This window comes from Typopeltis vanoorti, chromosome 3 (genome assembly GCF_054136105.1).
Source record: "Typopeltis vanoorti isolate ZY-2024b chromosome 3, IOZ_Tvanoo_1.0, whole genome shotgun sequence".
Lineage (NCBI taxonomy): Eukaryota > Metazoa > Arthropoda > Arachnida > Uropygi > Thelyphonidae > Typopeltis > Typopeltis vanoorti.
Window position 1 is genome coordinate 165,875,604 of NC_143551.1, and position 19,098 is coordinate 165,894,701.

General features: G+C 35.5%; 1 protein-coding gene across 1 annotated transcript in view; it reads left to right on the forward strand.

Moving 5' to 3' along the window:
* Positions 1-10,661, forward strand: part of CSN8 (COP9 signalosome subunit 8) — a 158,462-nt gene extending 147,801 nt beyond the window's left edge. The window contains exon 7 of the mRNA XM_090416181.1: positions 10,451-10,661. Coding sequence (XP_090272307.1) covers positions 10,451-10,530 — 80 coding nt within the window. The 3' untranslated portion in view covers positions 10,531-10,661. The remainder of the gene's footprint in view (positions 1-10,450) is intronic.
* Positions 10,662-19,098: the final 8,437 nt, after the last annotated feature.

Sequence of the window (19,098 nt, forward strand, 5' to 3'; positions counted from 1 at the left end):
CTGAAGATGTTCTCACTCAATTTATAGAGATAAAACATTGGAAGCATTAAAAAAAGTTTTTAATCCTTCCTAGTGCTGTCAATTCTTCATTAAATCTTCAACATGCACTTCCTTTCACTTAAGCCTTAACACAGAAAGAAAGTCCTGATATCAAAATTGGAGATGTTAATCTCAGCTCTTTACTTTATGCAGATGATGTTATACTTCTAAAGTATGAGTCTGCTGTGTTTCCTGGCCAAATTGAATAACTGCTGTAATAAATTTGGTATGAAAATCAGCAGTAAAAAGACAATAGATATAAATAGATATAAATCCAATGAAAATAGATATAAATCCAGTACAAGTCTGCTGTATTTCTTGGCCAAATTAAATAACTGCTGTAATAAATTTGGTATGAAAATCAGCAGTAAAAAGACAATGAAAATAGATAGACAAAATATTGAAAACATCAACTGAATGGAAAACCTATAGAACACGTAAAACCTTTCAGCTATTTAGGAACAATTTTTTTCATTGAAGATGGCAAATTAAAAATGGCAAACTCTGTTCAGGAGTTTGTTGTCAATAACAATTTTCAAAACATGAGATTTGATTATATTTAGAGGATTTTGTTCTCAGAGTTTCTATCCTGTCTGAAATGAGAACCAGCAGTACAAAGTATGTGTTGGACTAGCAAAACCCTTAATCAAAAGCCCTAACAAAAATTAATATGAGATCTCTGAGTTGAGTTTGTCATCCTTTAACTAATGCAATGCTGAAGTAACATACTCTCTCATGGCAAATATTCTATTCTTAATGAGTATCATTCACTTTTGAAACATAAGTAGTTGTTTTGCTGTTTAGTTATGAAACAATAATAGATGTTTATTATCCTTTCTTAATAGTTTTTGATACCAATTGAAGCCTTTTATACTCTTTTCATCTACGGGAATACGATGCATTTCTGTTGATAACTCTCATAATGGTTTTTCTTGTATATCTATTACCTACGAAGGCATTGCAATTCCTTCGTTTAGAGCTTCCTCATCAGTGGAAATAGATGCTTTTTTTAAGGATGTTGATGACATCTGTTTTATGTGTTGTATAGTGATAAGAGTGCATGTGTGTTGGTTTTTTATTAAATATCCTTAGAGACGAATAGCAACTAACATACTCAAAAGTTCCTATTTTTTGATTTTGCAATGATTGACATAAATTCATGTTGTTTGTTTGGATGGTTGATGTGTTTGATAACTTTGCAAAATGATTGAATATGTGTAACTTGACTATTATATTAGACTACTAATTCATTTGTTCTTTCCCTCCCCCTACAAAATGTACTTTTTATATGGAGTAGAGAAATACTTGTCACGTTCTTACATTACTTTTTCTCTTCCTCCATTTTTCTGTAATTATGACATTGTGTCATTAATGATTATCATCAAATTTATTATATGTACCCTCAAGATGTATACAGAATACTATGATAGTACTAAATGAAAAGTTTACATTATTACTACTAACTTCTTGTCAACAATTTTCCTTCAAATTAGTCCTCTCTGTCAGACATCCTATATTGTCGGATCGTATCTTTCTATTTTCTTGGATGGTCTTCCTCTAGATCTTTTTCTTAACATTCTCCCATCAAACACCAGCTTTATCAACCTTTTTTCTCTCATTCTGTTTAGTTCTACTGACACACTCCTGAATGCCAACAATGTCAAGTTAATTTCCCCTAATTTTTCTCAGAACAAAGAAATGTTTTAATTCTTTCTGGTTTGAACATTGTCTTGTATATGCCTAGTTTGGCATTTTTTTCTCATATTTCATATAAATTCATTCATTTGACTATCCACCATATCAGCTTTGAAATGAACTGTTTTACTTTTTCTGTAGATTTTCCATTTAGGATATGACATTTTCTCAATTTTTTTTTTTTTTTTATCCTTTTATTGCTGAATCCATCCATCTTCAAGGCCCACCTTTCCTAATTAGGTTGTGTGGGCAGCAGCTGCAAGAAGAACTTCCAATGGTCACGATCCTCTGCCACCAAGCTCAGGTGTTTTGGTGGGACTCCCAGACGTGTCCACCCAAGGTTCTGGATATAATCTATCCAACAAGTCCTTGGCCTTCCATGTGGCCTCCCACCCTCTGGCTTCGCAAAGAGCGCCTGCTGGGGGAGCTTCTCTTGTGGCATTCTGACCAGGTACCCATACCATCATAACTGTGATCTCTCAACACGGAGAAGCAGTGGTTGGGTATTGAGGGTTCCCCGAATTGCAGAGCTTCTGACTCTGTTGAGTCTTATCAGCCCCGCAACCCCTCGCAGGAACCTCATTTCAGCCGCTTGGATTTGTGTCTCCATTTTTTTGGTCATTACCCAGCTCTCATGGCCATAGGTGAGGATGTGGGGACATAGACTGTATTGAAGACAGTCAGCTTTGCCTTCTGGCTTAACTCCCACTTCAATACTACCGAATGGTCAAGCTCCCATGATATTGCGCTTGCTGAACCAATTCGAGTATCTAGCTCTACGTCCCACTTTCCATCCCTCTTGAATATGGACCCAAGGTATTTAAACTTCTACACCTCCCTCAGTGGGACTCCACTCACATGTAGAGTGCACTGAGACCACAAATGTTTTATTGCTGAATATCATGCCAAATTTTGTTATTCAGTTTAGTTAAGGATCCTGCAGAATTGGATTGAATTTATTTTGGAGTATAACATAATCTGCATAAAGTAAAGAGTTGGGATTGACATCTCCAATTGCAATATCGGGCCTAATGCACTTTCCTTCATTGTCTCATGCCTGATTTAACATCATACCATCTTCCTATACCTCATTTAATTCTGACTGCAAACAACTCAAATATAAGTCCCATTTGTAACATTTTGAACAGCTTTTTTTTCCCTTGGCATCATATACCTTTTCCAGATGTTGTATCTTATGATTTCTAAACTGTTTGTCTTACAGTGAAAATCTGCTCTTGATAATCTCAATTTGGCCTTCACCCAGCTTGCTTTTACCCAGGTTTCTCTTTCATAATTTCTTAGCCTTTTTCTCTCATATAAGATCTTGCACAAATCTTACCTGGAACACACAATTTGGGAAATCTTCTGTAATTATCGCATTCAGTTTATTTTCCTTTTTATAGGTGGGTAGCATTGAGAGCTACAGTCATCGGGAATTCAAACTACAGATGAGGTCTACTGAATTATGTAGTGCAGCCACTACAAGACTTCTATACCTCCATTATTCAGATAATATTTCAGATTTTGATGATTTTTTCTGTGTCAATTATTAATATGTAATCTTGATATCATTACCCTTGAATATTTGCTGCTAACATTCTCTCATTCTTCTTATTTCATTAACATACCTTTGCACTAATGGGGGTCTGCAATTCATGTATACTAATGCTAGGAGTATTAGGAACAAGAAGGAAAAATTTTTGGCCTTGGTTGGCACTTCCAGACCACAGGTTATTGGCATTAGTGAAACATGGCTGACTGAAGATGATATAGCTAGTGGGATTGAATGTGAGGGATAGTGTGTTCAGGAATGACAAGGAGAATAAAATGGGGTGGGGGAGTATTATTGATGATGGCTGATGAGCTGCAGCCAAGGAGAATAGAAGTTGAACTGCAGGATAGAGAAAAGAGCACATTTGAGGCCATTTGGTGTGAGATTGAGGCTAGCAGAACAAAATATACAATTGGGTGCTGCTATAGACCAGGTGATGGAAAAGATTATGGAGATTGTATGCATAAGCAAATAGAAGAAATGAGTGGAAGGAGGTATTTATTATTATGGGAGATTTCAACTATGGTAGCATTGATTGGAGGGAGGAGAGGACACATGGGAGGAAGGAATTGGATTTTATGCAGTTATTAAGGGATAACTATCTGCGACAGCATGTAATGGAAAATACTAGGGGTCAGAGAGTGCTTGACCTAGTAATTGCATCTGAGCATTTGACTGTAACGAATATGACTACATTGCCACCAATTGGTGAGAGTGATCATAGGATCTTGACTTGGGAGGTGACTAAAGGTGTGGAATTTACAATTAAGACAGGGTACATGTGGAATTATTGGGCTGGTAAGTATGAGAAGCTTAGGAGTTTGATTGGTTCAGTGCCATGGCATGTAAGACTGCAAAGGCTGGATGTTGATAGTGCATGGGAGGCGGTTAAGAAGTGTTTGCAGGAGGTAATGGCTGACTGTATACCTAGAGTCTGAATAATAAATCAAGTAGGGATTAAATGGATGAATAACACCATTAAGTTTGAGCTTCAAAAAAAAGAAACAACTGTGGAGGGAATTTAAGGAGAAAGGTGACCTGCAGGCACATGAACGGTATAAAGCCCAGGCCAAAAGGGTAACAAATGTGGTAAGAAAAGCAAAAGCGGATTATGAAAGAACATCGGCCATGCAGGCTAAAGAGAATCCCAAACAGTTTTTTCAATGTGTTGCAAGTAAAATAAAAAATGTATACGGCAGATTGATTTTAAAGAATTCCGATGGTAGGGAGGTAACTGAATCAGTTGATATAGTAGTGTTAGATCCTGAATGAAGGAATCTTGCAAAGAAATCATTCATTCAGAATCTAACATACTAAACTACATATTCACATAGGAGATGCCCATACAGTGATTTATCTGGATTTTGCTAAAGCATTTGATTGAGTGCCATATGATAGATAACCTATTGTTGAAACTGAGTAGGATGGGGATGTATAGTTATATATCAGGGTGTGAGAGGAAATATTCATTTGTTTGTTGATGATGCTAAATTAGGAAAAGCAATCTCAGAAAGTTCTCATGTGATGTTGTTAGAAGAGGATTTGATTAGGTTAGTGCTTTGGGGATAAGAATGGGGATATCATTTTGGTGTTGCTAGCATAAAGTTATGAAGATGGAATGAGGTTTATCATATTGGAGGAACTTTGCTTCAGGAGGTGGAGGAGAAAAGAGATTCTGATGGATAGGATGCTGAAGTTCAGAAGACACATTGTGAAAGTTGTAAGGGTTACCCAGAAAATTGCTGCTGTAATACTACGAATGTTGACATGTATAAATGAGGAGGTGCTAGTTCCATTGTCTGAGGCACTAATTAGGCTTCATTTGAATTTCTGTGCACAGATCTGCTTACCTTGGCTATATTGACAATTAGGAATAGGCTTGCAGAGCACCTGGCTATTATTATTATTATTTACAAGAGACCTCCAAGGAGTAAGGGACTCATTGAGAGAAGCCACAGTAATATCACTCGCACCACACGTAATACTTTTCTTGAATCCATTTGCACTACCTGCACTCACAGCCTCCAAAGGCAAGCCATTCTAGTAATGTACTGCTCAATGGGAGAAAAATCTAACTTCTACCCATTCATGACTGCATTCAGTCTCATCTTCCATGGTTGTCCTCTCTCCACCTTCCATAAAAGGAATAATTCCATCTATTGGTATCCTGTGTGACCTTATTAGAAGTTTGTGGGTCTCTGTCATATTACCATTAATGTAGCTAAGTTTTTGGTGCACTTGGCAAATAGCTGCATGCTGTTTTTAGTATGACAGTTTTGATAACTGACGAAATATCCTGACACAGGCACCCTTGGCAATTGCTGCAATGTCATAGCTTTCTTACACCACTGCATATTATGTGTCTTTCTCCTGTCTACTAGCATATCTCTCCTCATAATCTATATTCCACTATCCTGATATCATCTTTAACAGGCTCATTTGCACCCTATCTATTGTAGTATCACCTCAGAAACCAGACCAGATCTGTGCAAAATAGTCCACATGAGTACTACCAATACCTTGTAAAGAGGCAAAAGATTTCCATATTTTTACATGTCAGTGGTTATTTCAGCATTGCAAGTATCCTCTGAGTTGTGTTTGCAGTCTTGGATATATAGCCCCTGAACTTCAACTTCCAATCTACTAAAACTCTCAAGAACCCTAGCCTGGTCCATTTTATCTAGCATAATCCTACCAATATAATATACCATTGAAGATCTCATTATAGCAAAGTGCATAACTTTACATTTAATAATATTGATCTGATATCCATTTTTACATGCCTACAGTTCAAGCTTATTCAAATCATTCTGCAAGTAATAAGGAATGCAACTGACATGCAGTTGCATTCGTGATTACTCGGCCTCTCTTTGCATCATTAATAAATTGCTGTATGTCTTTTATTAAATCCTTCCCAATGTCATTTATGTACAGATTGAATAACAATGGACCAAGGACTGATCCTTGTCATGTGCCTTGAATCTTGCAGTCTCACATCCTCATAAACCACTTTTTGATATCTGTAGCCAATCACCCTCTTATCCATGCTAACATTTTATGGTCCAATACCATACTCTCCACTTTATGCGATCTTCTACGGTTTATCCATTTTCCTCCTCTAATTCAACAGTCACATTATTATGAAATGTGAACAATTTACTCAAATACAGTGATTTAATCCTAAATGAATAAGCTCCAGGGCCCTTAAAGTAAGGATCATAATGTGAGGCTATTTCTAGATTGGCGTAACATTTTTTAAAAATTTTATTTATTTATTTATTCTGGTGGAATTTGTTTAGACCCTTCCCCTTTAATATGTATTAATTCATTTATCCATTCTGATGCTAATTGAATACCCTGATATGAAGAACTTGCACCTAGGGTCTGTACCTCAACACATGTTATACATCCCAAACCACTGTCCTTACAAAATAACCAGTTGTATTTACCTTTTGATGCGATTCAATGATCGAGTGTCCAGCAAGTCGGCAAATCTTTTCTTTCATTCAACGTATTAATATTATCGCATTGCAACTGATGGGAATTCTGTGTTTCTGTGGATTCGTTAGACCTCTTTCACTTCAGAAACTGCCATTACAAACTCGTTTTGTATTATCACTGTCATCCAAGCTTTTTTTCCATTTAAAGAAGGTATCAATGTACTTATCCATAGTTGAAATACTGTACTTACTCGAACATAACTCTCCCTCGCATATAACTTGCACCCCTGATTTTACTTTTCGAACAAAGAAATTAAAAAGTTTTGCATATACCTCGCACATGAAAAAAAGCTTAAACATGTTCACGTCGAGGCGATAGTAACTTGCTCCCTGCGGTAAACAACACGTTCTCCCCAATAGCCACTATACTTCAGAGGCAAGAAAAACAATGCCCCCCCCCTCATACAGAAACTATGCTGTATAGACTGAAGCAAAACCATATGTTGCACCGTAAATAAAAAGTATTGTTGCAGCAATAAACAACCGAACGTGTTAAAATTCGTAAACTTGTTAAAACTAAGAAATATATATATAGTGAATGTTGTTATGGCAGTTTCACATATTATGGAATTCAGTTGAAGAGAGCATTTCAACTCTATTATTGGCTTGCTTTTATCTTTCGGTCACACAATCTTTTGTTAATACTGCACCAATCATATGCATGTTTTAATAACCTGTCATTGCTGTCTGTTTTGCGCTCTGCTTTCACTTCTCACTAGTCATTCATAAAGGATTGTTCATTACGTATCTTGTAAATTACTGGCAGTACTGTCGACAGGGTATAGCATAGAGGCAGCCTGCCTCACAGCGGCACTTAAGGGCGCTTGTTCAGCTATATTGCGGCAAGCGCCGTATTAGGGGCAACATGATATTTTACAACACCTGATGTAGATGCAATAGATTTATTTGAAGAATTAAAAATTCTCTCAAAAATAACACAAGAGAAAAGTGGTCCTCACCAAATTTTATCATATATATATATAGAGAGAGAGAGAGAGAGTTACACCCCGAGTTACATAAGTAATGCATTCCGTAAACCTTTACGTAAGTCAAATTTGTAAATTACATACGTACAATAAAATGTTCAATGGCTACTCATATTAATCACCTTTCGTGCTTTCAACAATGTGAACTTTATCCTTCACAGTTGAAGTAGGTCGATTTATTTCCTGAGCTATTGTTGATAGAATTTTCCCGCCTTCATACATACGAATTATTTTCAACTTTTCTTCTAAAGTAATTGCAGACCTTTGTTTTTTAGATTTATTACCAGTGCATTCAGTTTTGCGTTTGCATTCCATTTTAAGGGTTAAAAACAACGAAACTAGCAGTGATAACAAGTGACTGAGCTAACTGCACGAGGCATCTACTACTGTACTGCAATAAGGCTGCAAAACCTCAAATGTGTTCATACACGCTAGTAGATTTTTTATGTAAGTTGCATGTTACGTAACTCGGGGTGTAACTGTATAACCAAAATCTTGTAGAAATTTATCCCAATGTAACCACCACCACCCTAATCATACTGTTAGCAATTCCTGTTAGCATAACAAGTGCAGAAAGAATTTTTCCAAGCTTAAACAGATTAAAAATTATTTGCAAAAACTGCAATGACCCAAGAAAGATTGTTTGGTCTCTAGCAACTATATCGATAGAGGCAGGCATAGCTCATGCAGTGAAATCTCACTAATCTGAACCTCTTTAGTCCGAACCCTCCAGTAATCTGAAGGTTTGAAGAAAAAAGTTTTATTTATTACGTATTATTATTTTGTGTACTATTATTTTTACTTAATAATTATTATTTTAACTATTATTATTTATGTTATTATTATTACAGTACAGTATTTTTTTTTTCATACTGTCCATTATGCGGTTATACTAGAAGCCTATTTTTGATGTATTGTGTGTTCATGTTTACTTTTTTATACTGTACAGTACGTACTGTATTGTTGGCGTGAATCACGAATATACACAAAAAGAGGAAACTCAAAACGTGCATAATTTGGTTAAAAATATAAATCCAGATGTTGAAATTTCACAAACAGATGTTACGGAATGGATTACAGGTAGAACCGAAAGTGAATTCGAAATCAAATCAGGTGCTGAATTTATAAATATGATACTACAGAATGAATTAGAAGACGATGGTGACGAACTCGAAGAAAAAAAAATAAAACATGAAGAGACAGTTGACAGTTTTAATATGCGTATAGAATGGGCTAAGCAGAATGATATGCCATTCCACAGAATTTTATTGCTAATGCAGCTCCGAGAAAAGCATTCGAAAAAAGTTTAGCTTCCAAGAAGAAAAAAAAAAAAATCAGTGACTTTTTACAAAGAAATAAAAAATTTTGTTTTGTGTTATTTTGTGAAACTTCTTTTGTGTTGTGTACAAAAAAGTGATATTTTTTATGCAAATTAATGTACTGACATATGCAATTTTATTAAATCAGAATCCTCAACAATACAGGTACATAGAAATTAATTTTTTTACTAAAATAAACTTGTGTACTGTATTATTTTTTGTTTTACAATATAGTACAGTAGCTTTTTTTCTATCAGTTACTTCATTTATTTACAGAATTAAATTGATGTACCATTAGAATCTGATTATTTTTGTCTTAAACGCTAGTTAATGTTGTCTCTTGAGGGAAAATTCGCTAATCTGAACGAGCACGGTTTTATTAGTTCGGATTAGCGAGATATCACTAATTTAAATTTAGAAGAGCTTATAAACAGTTTTATTGTGCAATATCCCTGTAGAGCTGAGTTTTCACTGTTGGTGAAAACTCGGCTAGTGATGAGAATAGTAGGTCTCTTGTTTAACCAAGCATTACTCCTGCTGGCATGAAATTCCATCATTGTGTCATCATTGTTTGGCTAATCCCAAACTGCCAGCCTGTCCTTGTTCATTCAGTATTTGCAAAATATTGAAGCAACAGGTATCTAGTTCTACTTCTTTTCCATTGATACTTCTTGCGTTGATGTTTCTGTCTCCGGTAGTTGACTTTTTGCCAGGTTCACTGACAAAAACATTGGTGGAACGGATATTTTTTTAACTAGGCAATACCTCAGCTAATGTGACATTTTGTACTCTTATTTCCTTTTGTTGGAAGCCAATGCAGAATATTGTTTTCTCTGGAAATTAATTAAATCCCAAATTTCCAGAGAAAACAATCCCAAATTTCCAAACTATCCTTGGCTTTTCACTATTCTAAATACCTACTGATGGAGTATACCATGAAAACACGAAGATTGAACATTAGATCTGAAGTTCTGGTCGCATCTCTGCACCCATGTAATTGATCTGTTTACATTTCAGTAATTACTTAGATGTGAAGTGTTCATTGAAGTTAGCATTTGGATATTATTAACATAATATCCAAATGGATGCAAAGCTTATATTTTTAATATATTTCATCTGTAAAGCCATTTGGGTGATTAAAGGGAGTTAATTTTTTTAATAAAATATTTTTTAAAAAAATTATTACAATTTTTTCAATTAAATAAAATTAATTAAATAAAACAGAAATTCTGCATCCCTTCTTTTCCTGTTAGCTTTGAATTTAACTTTAATAGCATTACCACACAAATATTATTTCCGTATATTAATACAAAAGTAATACTTGTGATATATTTATTTGCTTATAATTTGTCTTTATAGATGGAAAACTGGAAAATGGCACTCCAAGTGAAGAGCAGCTAGCAAAACTTACAGAATTCGTAGCTTTCTTGGAAAATTGATATGAATTTTGTGTGTTGATGGTAATATTTATAAAGGAGGTGAAGCAGTAACATTTCTTAGTTTTGTAACTACATTATCTTGAACATGACACTGTATACAGTGGCATGATATTAAAATTTTTAATCATTCACTAGGTTTTTTTTCCTTTTCACATTGACTTGGCAATATCATCATTGTTTATTTATAATTTTACAATTATAAATAGGGAAACCGATCAAAACAAATAAGTAGTCTGTATACACTAAGATAGGACTTGGCTTCTCTGTCATTTGCTAATTGACAGATCTCTGATGCAGAGAGTTGGGGGTGGGGGGGAAATACTGCTAATGTATTTCCAATATTGAGTTCAGGACCTGCCTCTTTTCTTTTTCCATCTGTAGGGACGTAGAGGACCAGAGCATCTAAAGATGCAGAGGGTGGATGTCTGAGTTGGTGGCAGAGCCATTTCATTTGGTTTCTTTGAACAGTGCTGACTAGAGAATCTTGCAGGGTTTCATCTAATATAGTAGAGTTGTGAATGTTGTCTTGCCAGGAGTAATCCAGGATATTTCTTAGACAAGTAGTTCCAAAGCTATTTATAATATTGGTTGCTGTTGTTGAGATGTTCCAAGTCTGGGAGCTGTACAGAAAGATAGACTGGCTGGTGCATTTGTAAAGACGAATCTTCGTCTCCTTTGAGATGACGCTCGACTTCCATACTTGATGAAGACCTGTGGAACTGGAGTGCTTTGTTTTCTTGTAATGTCTGTTAAGGAATCTGAGATGTGTGAGCCTAGGTATACAACGTCTTCTACTTCGTCAAGGTGATCTTTTGGATTTATATAGATGTGCCCATCTATCTGATTTTTTAATATCTTTGGCAGTATATTATCTGTATAAAACTAATATAAATGAAAAAGAAAAAAAGATTTTAAAGTTTGAGTTTGTTAAATACGTGAATGCATTTTGAATGTGGATAAGAGTATGGCAAATAGCTTAAGATAAATTTTGCAACTTGAAAATTAGCACTTATTTTGTTCTGTTTACCATGCTAAGTATATAAGTATAATTCCATTTTGAATTTCACCTGTTCTTTAAGTAGTACTAGCAGGAAGCTAAATTTGACCCTTGTTTGTGTTTAATGGATCCTTATTATAAACACATACATAATACGAGGTCAGGTCTCCTTTCACTGCATTACAGCCATTAACCTTCAGGTTGGTTCTCCACTAAGTTCTGGTAAACTGCTGCTGGAATTTGTTTCCATTTCTCCTGTAGTCTGGCAATGCGACCTTCACTCCACTCATCCCAAAAATGTTAATTAGGGTTAAGGTTGGGGCTTTGAGCTGGCTAATTTAGTTCTCCCACCTTCATGTCTTCAAACCACAGAGCTGGGACCCTTGCTTTGTGATCAGGTGCATTATCATGCTGATACAGGAAAGAGCCAATTCCAAACTGTTGCCACAGTGGGGAAAAATGGAATTGTCCAAAATGTCATGGTAGACGTTAGCATTTGAAGATCTAGACACAGAAACCAATGGGTCCAGTCCAAACCAGGAAAAACAACCCAAGATTATTATGCTACCACCTTCAATTTCACAGTCGATACAACGCATTTCTGTAAGTATTGTTTGCCTAGCATCTGCCAGGTCCAGACACGTCCATTGGATAGCCAGATCATGTATCCACGATTCATAGTTCCACAGGACCCTCTTCCATTGATCTACAGTCTAATGACAGTGTTATTTGCACCATTCCAGATGATGCCAGGCATTGGTAGTGTAATCAAGGGCTTGTGAGCTGCAGCATGATCATGAAAACCAAGAGTAAACACCTCCCAGTGAATAGTTCTGTCACTGGCATCCATTCCAGAGCTCATGCAGAAATTGTTTGCGATGGTTGCCAAGACTGATTGGTAATTTACTGTGACAACACTCTTAAGAGTTTGCTGGTGCGGATTTGTCAGTTTCTTGGGATTACCAGTTCAGAGGAGGGATTTAGTGGTTCCATCATGTTTCCACTTCATGATGACCTCGTTGACAGCAAACTGGGACACGTGCAATGTGGTAGAAATTTCTCGGACCAAATGACCAAAGTTGTGGACTCCAACTGTCATACCGCGTGTGAATGGATTCAGCTCTTTTCATCCATTCAACCTGATGGCAAAAAATGTCTGCACTCTAATGCCCAAGTATCTATGCTTATATAGCATTGCGGATGTGTATCTGCATCATATGGACGAAGCAACATAGGGCTATGGGAATGTCTGGACACTTTTGGCAACATACGTTTGCCTTCATTTGCTTTTTGTAGTGCCTACGTGCATGTGTCATAGTTGTATGTTCCCATGAAGATGGCAATGTGACATTGCCAAAATATAGGAGGTATTTGTTAAAGTTTTTTTTAATTAATATTCCAGTATACGTTGTGAATTCCTTAAATAATTTAATAAATTAATAGCTGAAATAACAGTGATTACAATAAAAGTTATAGTTAAATTGTTGTTATTGTAATACAGGTATAGTATGCCCATAGATTCGAGACCCTTCGACACTTCTGCGCATGTCAACAGAAGGAGAATCCATTCCGATAATAGGATAATCAATCTGTATTGTGGGATGAGTTGTTTATTATTACACGTCAGAAAATTAACTTCTCTTTTATGATCATTGTAGTTTTTAAAGTGTTAACTATGTTGCTTGTATAACATTGGAAAATTTTGCCTATAAAGCACGTGATGGCGACCAATTCGTACAACCTTCATTTCTTTCTCCCCTTCAGCATGAATCGACTATTCTTGACAAGTCTCCAAGCGAAGCTCTCTAAAGTGTGGGCATACTATATTCCCACGGAGTCTGAAGACATCACAAAAGACGCATTATTCATAATACCTATCATATTTTTCCTTAAACTCATTCACTGATGAAGCTCTTACAACTACCTTTGGCAACCCATTCATCACCCTCTAAGTAAAATATCGATCCAACATCCTTGCTAACTACACTCTTACACAATTCCACAAGTGATCCTCGTGGAATTGTGTCATTCTCTCTCTTCCTGCTGTGTACTAAAGAAAATCTACTATCAATCCTATAAAAGCCCTTTAGACCTAACAGACCTATTAGCTAGTTTTTGAAGCTCAAAGACCTTCAATCCATTCTTACAGAGAGCATTCCGTAGACTTGCCACAGACTTTGTCACTTGCCTCTGAATCCTCTCCACCACTTTATCCTTATTTAATCCAGGTGACTAAATCTGCTTGTAGTAGTGATGTAACCTTAGAAAGAGAATCATGAACCTTCATATTCATGCTTGTGTTCAACAACAGGTAATTCGAGCTGTTTCGGCTATCTTTGCAATATGCCCTCTAATCAGTTACCTACCCACAATTACTTTCAAGTCCCTGGCCTCATCAGTTTCCTACAGTTCAGTTCCATCAGTATAGTACAGTGCTTGTGATTTCTTCTTCCTAAAGTGTACACTTTACATTTAGTCACATTAAATTCCCAGCCATTTACTTTTGCCCATACTGTCAGTCTATTTAAGTCATCCTGCAGAATCTACATCACTTTAATTGACTATCGCTATTACCAGTTATGCATCATTGGCAACAAGCTCAATATTTCACATTAAATCATTTCTTATATTATTGATGTACATATTAAACAACAAAGGACCAAGTACCAAGCCCTGTATAGTACACTGCTAGTCACTTACCTTCTGAGCTCCTCGATAAACTATTCTTTCATGTCTGTCCATCTAATCCAAGTCACTAGATTCATATCCATCCTTATTTGCTCCAATTTATACAACAGAGTTCTGTGCGAAATAGTTGTCTTTGCAAAGTCTAGCAGTATCACAGAGTAGTCTTTCCTTTATCCACTTCCATTGTCATTTTATTATAAAAAGCAAACAAATTACTAAGGCATATTACTTCCCCTTATACTTCTTATCCATCTTGTCCTAAATTCTGTCTTTTACCAATTTCTCCAATACCTTAATAGTTATTCTTTGTTTTACTTGCCACACAGTAAAAGAATCCTTTATGATTTCTTTTGACTTCATCTGCTAGCTTCCTCTCATTAGTTTTGGCCTTCCTTACCAATAGGTCACCCTTCTTGCCTGTGCCTTGTACAGTTCATGGGTATACTTATCATCTTTTTCTTTATACTCTCTGGGTTGCAGAGTAGAACCAATTCCAGCAGTCACAAACAGCATCCCATGGTACAGTGAAGGAAAGTCACAGGCTACAACTGTATTGATTGACTGATATCAGTTATCTGCATGCCAAAACAGGAGTGCTACCTCAAATCAGCTACTATCTGACCTCACATTGGCTACAGGAAAATTGGTATTATCTTCTGCTGTGCCCAGAAGATAATCTGCATGCCTATCTCCACATCAGAATGTTGTTGGAAATTGGCCATGCTCCACGTCAGCTGGACCTGAGATTAATTGGGGGTTGGTATTTTTTACAGATGAGTCCTGATTTTCTCTATGAAGTGATACTGGCATGCTTTGATCTGGAGGGAGGGGATACATTATTATCCTTCTAATTTCTGTGAAAGGGCTCCCTATGGTGAAGATAGCATGATTGTTTGGGGAGACATCCTGTTAGGTGGATGCACTGACCTATATGTGCTTCCTAGCACAATGGCAAATCCTGAAACTTATAGAGACAAGGCCTGGACCACTATGTTCATCCCTGTGCAGGTGACAGGAGAGATGGTTATCCTACATTTTAGTTATCCTAAAATGTCGACTTTATCCAACTAGCTTATTTTTACTAGTTTTTATATGGCAATAACAAGAACTTTCTGTGTATATCAAGTATGTTCTGTTTTAAAAAAAGGCAAAATTTGTAGATCCATAAAATTTAATCAAATATTGATAAATTGCTTCTTTGTGATAAAGAACTTAATGAGGTGCTTGAATAATAATAATAACTTACCAACAGTGAAGGTTTTACACACACACACACACACACCTTACTACAATTATGTGACTTTTCTCCCTTTATGGTAATTATGCCTACATTATTTTGTTATTATTGAACAATTGTTTACAGTTTTGAATGTGTATATGAAGTCTATATCAACAGTCATCTGATTACGAACACGCAATGAAAGGGATGGGGAGGTTTGGAGCTTCCTATAATGCGTTATCTTGCTGCGATTGACAAGCAAACATTATTGCAGCATAGTGTAGCTGAATTTTGACAGGTGGACTCGTAGCGATATTTTGTCTTTTCTGGTTGGCAACACTGTCAGCAACAGTCAGTAACCAACAATAGAACAGCAGATTAGCAGTTGTTTATCAGAGCTCGTGATTGTGAGAAGCACAAAGAAAATCATGTAATATTTTTGTGTTTATGTAGGCCTACCATTTCAACTATGGATAAGTGCATTGGTACTTTCTTTAAAAGATAAAATAGCTTGGATGACAGTGATAATACAAAACAAGTTTGTAATGACAGTTTGTGTGTAGTTTCTGAAGAGAAAGAAGTCTGTAACGAATCCACAGAAACACAGAATTCCCATCAGTTGCAATGTGATAATATTAATATGTTGAATGAAAGGAAAGATTTGCCTACTTTCTGGACACTCAACCAGTGGATAGCATTCAAAGGAAAATACAATTGGTTATTTTGTAAGGACAGAGGTTTGGGATGTATAACATGCGCCTAGGACCTGTACCTCCGCAAAAGTTCTTCACATCGGGGTATTCACTTAGCTTCAGAGTGGATAAATAGATTAATATGTATTAAAGGAGAAGGGTCTAAACAATGCCAACAAAAGCAACTCAGAAATTATTGTATTTCCATTTTTTTGCTCTTTTCTGCATTTACGTAACAAGCTGAATAGGCCTACTGTTTTTTTCATCACTCATATAACCTAATATTATCTTAAACTGAATTATATTATCTTAAATTAATTATCTGTTAGAAGTATTATATTAATTTGTAATTTTGTATCTGTATTTGTATTTAATGTTTCCGGTGCTGTGAAAGAGAAGGCCTGATTGTTTTAACTCCACCAGAATAAATAAATAAAATTTATTTATTCTGGTGGAGTTAAAGCAATCTTTAATATATAATATGTATTAAAGGGGAAGGGTCTAAACCAGTGTTTCTCAAATGTTTTTCGACTACGGAACACTTCACAAATCCTGAAATTTTCATGGAACACCTTGGTTATCTTGTAATGTATAAATTAATAATTAATTGGTAATTTAGCTGATTTTTTATTATTAATCAATAATTGATAATTAATTATTAATTAATTAAACATCAATTAAACCATCATTAAATTAATTTGTGCTGATGAATTAATTTAGAAATGACAAATTCCAGAACTTCTCGCAGAACACCGGTTAAGAACCACTGGTCTAAACAATGCCAACAAAAACAACTTGGAAATTATTGTATTTCCTTTTTTTTTTTTCTGCATTTATGTAACAAGCTGAATAAGCCTACTGTTTTTTTTCATCACTCATATAACCTAGTATGATCTTAAATTGAATTATCTTTTAATATGTTAGAAGTATTATATTAATTTGTAATTTTGTATTTAATGTTTCTAGTGGTGTGGAAGAGAAGGCCTGATTGTTTTAACTACACCAGAATAAATAAAATAAAATTTAAAAATGTTGCAGCAATCTAGCAATGGCCTCGCATTTATGATCCTTACTTTAAGGGCCCCAGAGTTTATTTGCTTAGAATTTAACCACTGGTTAAATTCTAAGCAAATAAACTCTGTATAGGAAGCTTTGAACCAAGGCATTGCTGATTTTTGAAGGATGGTATTATGACCTCGCAGAGATCACACAATTCCATACAGGTCCAGTGATGATATAATATGAAATGGCATATAATATAATACTATAATTCAGCAACTGAAAATTTCATGTTTGGTTGGTTGGGGAAAAGGGGGGGGGGATTTGGATAACTCTCATAGAAAATAAAATGCCTTTTTACATGTTTTAATATGTTCACATATAATATTAAAAATAAAAACCACATCTTTAATGCTGAGAAGCCTGGTTTGGCAGATGATTTTGTACAACCAGTTCATATTGGTTGTACAGAATTATAAAAACAAAATAGTACTTCTGAAATAATCTTTAGTTATGAGAATGTCACACGTTTGATACTAGCGAACATAAATATCATTGGGGGGGGGGAATCCCTGGAAAATCAAAGAGTATCTAAATGCTTTAGTATTAGTAATGCTCTAGCTTCCCGTGAAATCACAGGATTCAGCAAGAAGCGAAACTCTGCTGACCACAATACATATCATAACTTACCTTGAATACATTTGATATTTCCATGCAAACAATTTGCTTTTCACTTCCTTACAGTGGGGGGCCCATGAAGTTTTAAGTGGGGTTGCTGCCTATACAAAATAATTTTTAAAAAAATTATTATTTTCCTAATCAGTAACCAATTTATTAATAAATTGGTTACTAATTAGGAAAAAATGTTATTTTTTTAAAATTTTGTATAGGCAGCATCTCCACTAATTAAAACTTCACGGGCCGCCACTGCTTCCTTACCTACCTGGCTGTGATAGTTTCCAGGGATGACCTGTTATTTTTTTCTCACCACCTGATGTTATTATCATATTACCTCTTCATATTAATTACATCTCATATCTACCAGTTGAGTATACAGGTAGCTCCCTCGATTTATCCATGTACTCAACATTTCAAAATCCTGAACCAGTCTTAGTCATTTGCCTTTTCTAATGTTTCCTTTTCATTAGGATGACCAGAGTGGCCTGATCAGTGCATTGTATAGTGCCACAATCACCTGCTCATGCCCATTTGTAAATATCCCTTCTCATTACAGCAGTAACTTAAAGTTTTGCAATGTGTTTCAACATAAACTCATTTTGCATACCTCACCAAAGTCTTGCCTCCTAAAGTTACTTAACAAATGTTGGAAGTTTATTTTCCACTTGGTTAGACTATAATAAATTTAGTTTAATCCTTTATCCAAGTGTAAGCAAACAAAGTTTGTGCCTGAAGTATCTTCAGGACTGAAGATACTTCATGCACAAACTTTGTTTGCTTACACTTGGATAAAGGATTAAACTAAATTTATTATAGTCTAACCAAGCGGAAAATAAACTTCCAACATCTTTCTCTAAATCCAGAGTAATTTAATAATAAGGTGGTACATCTTTTGGCAACTCGTATAAGTAAATATGACCTCTCCATTGCTTCTGCCTTAGTGCCACCACTTCAGGGTCTGGCTCTCACTGACGAGACCTCAATAAAGGTCGAAACCGGTCTGGGTAGTGGCCCTCCCCTTAATGCATAGTATTACACATGTCTGCCAGGAGATGTGCTTTGCATTATGGGAGATACTGAGACAAGAATGATGAGAGCTTGGTCCACCTTTACTATGAGTTGCCTCAGTCCTGAAGATACTTAAGGTGCAAATTATGTTTGCTTACACTTGGATAAAGGATTAAACTAAATTTATTATTACTTAACAAATGTTAGATGGTCAGAAAATATCAATATAATAATTACATAATAGAAAGCAGAAAGGTGATATTTCTAGAATTATAAACTCACAAATA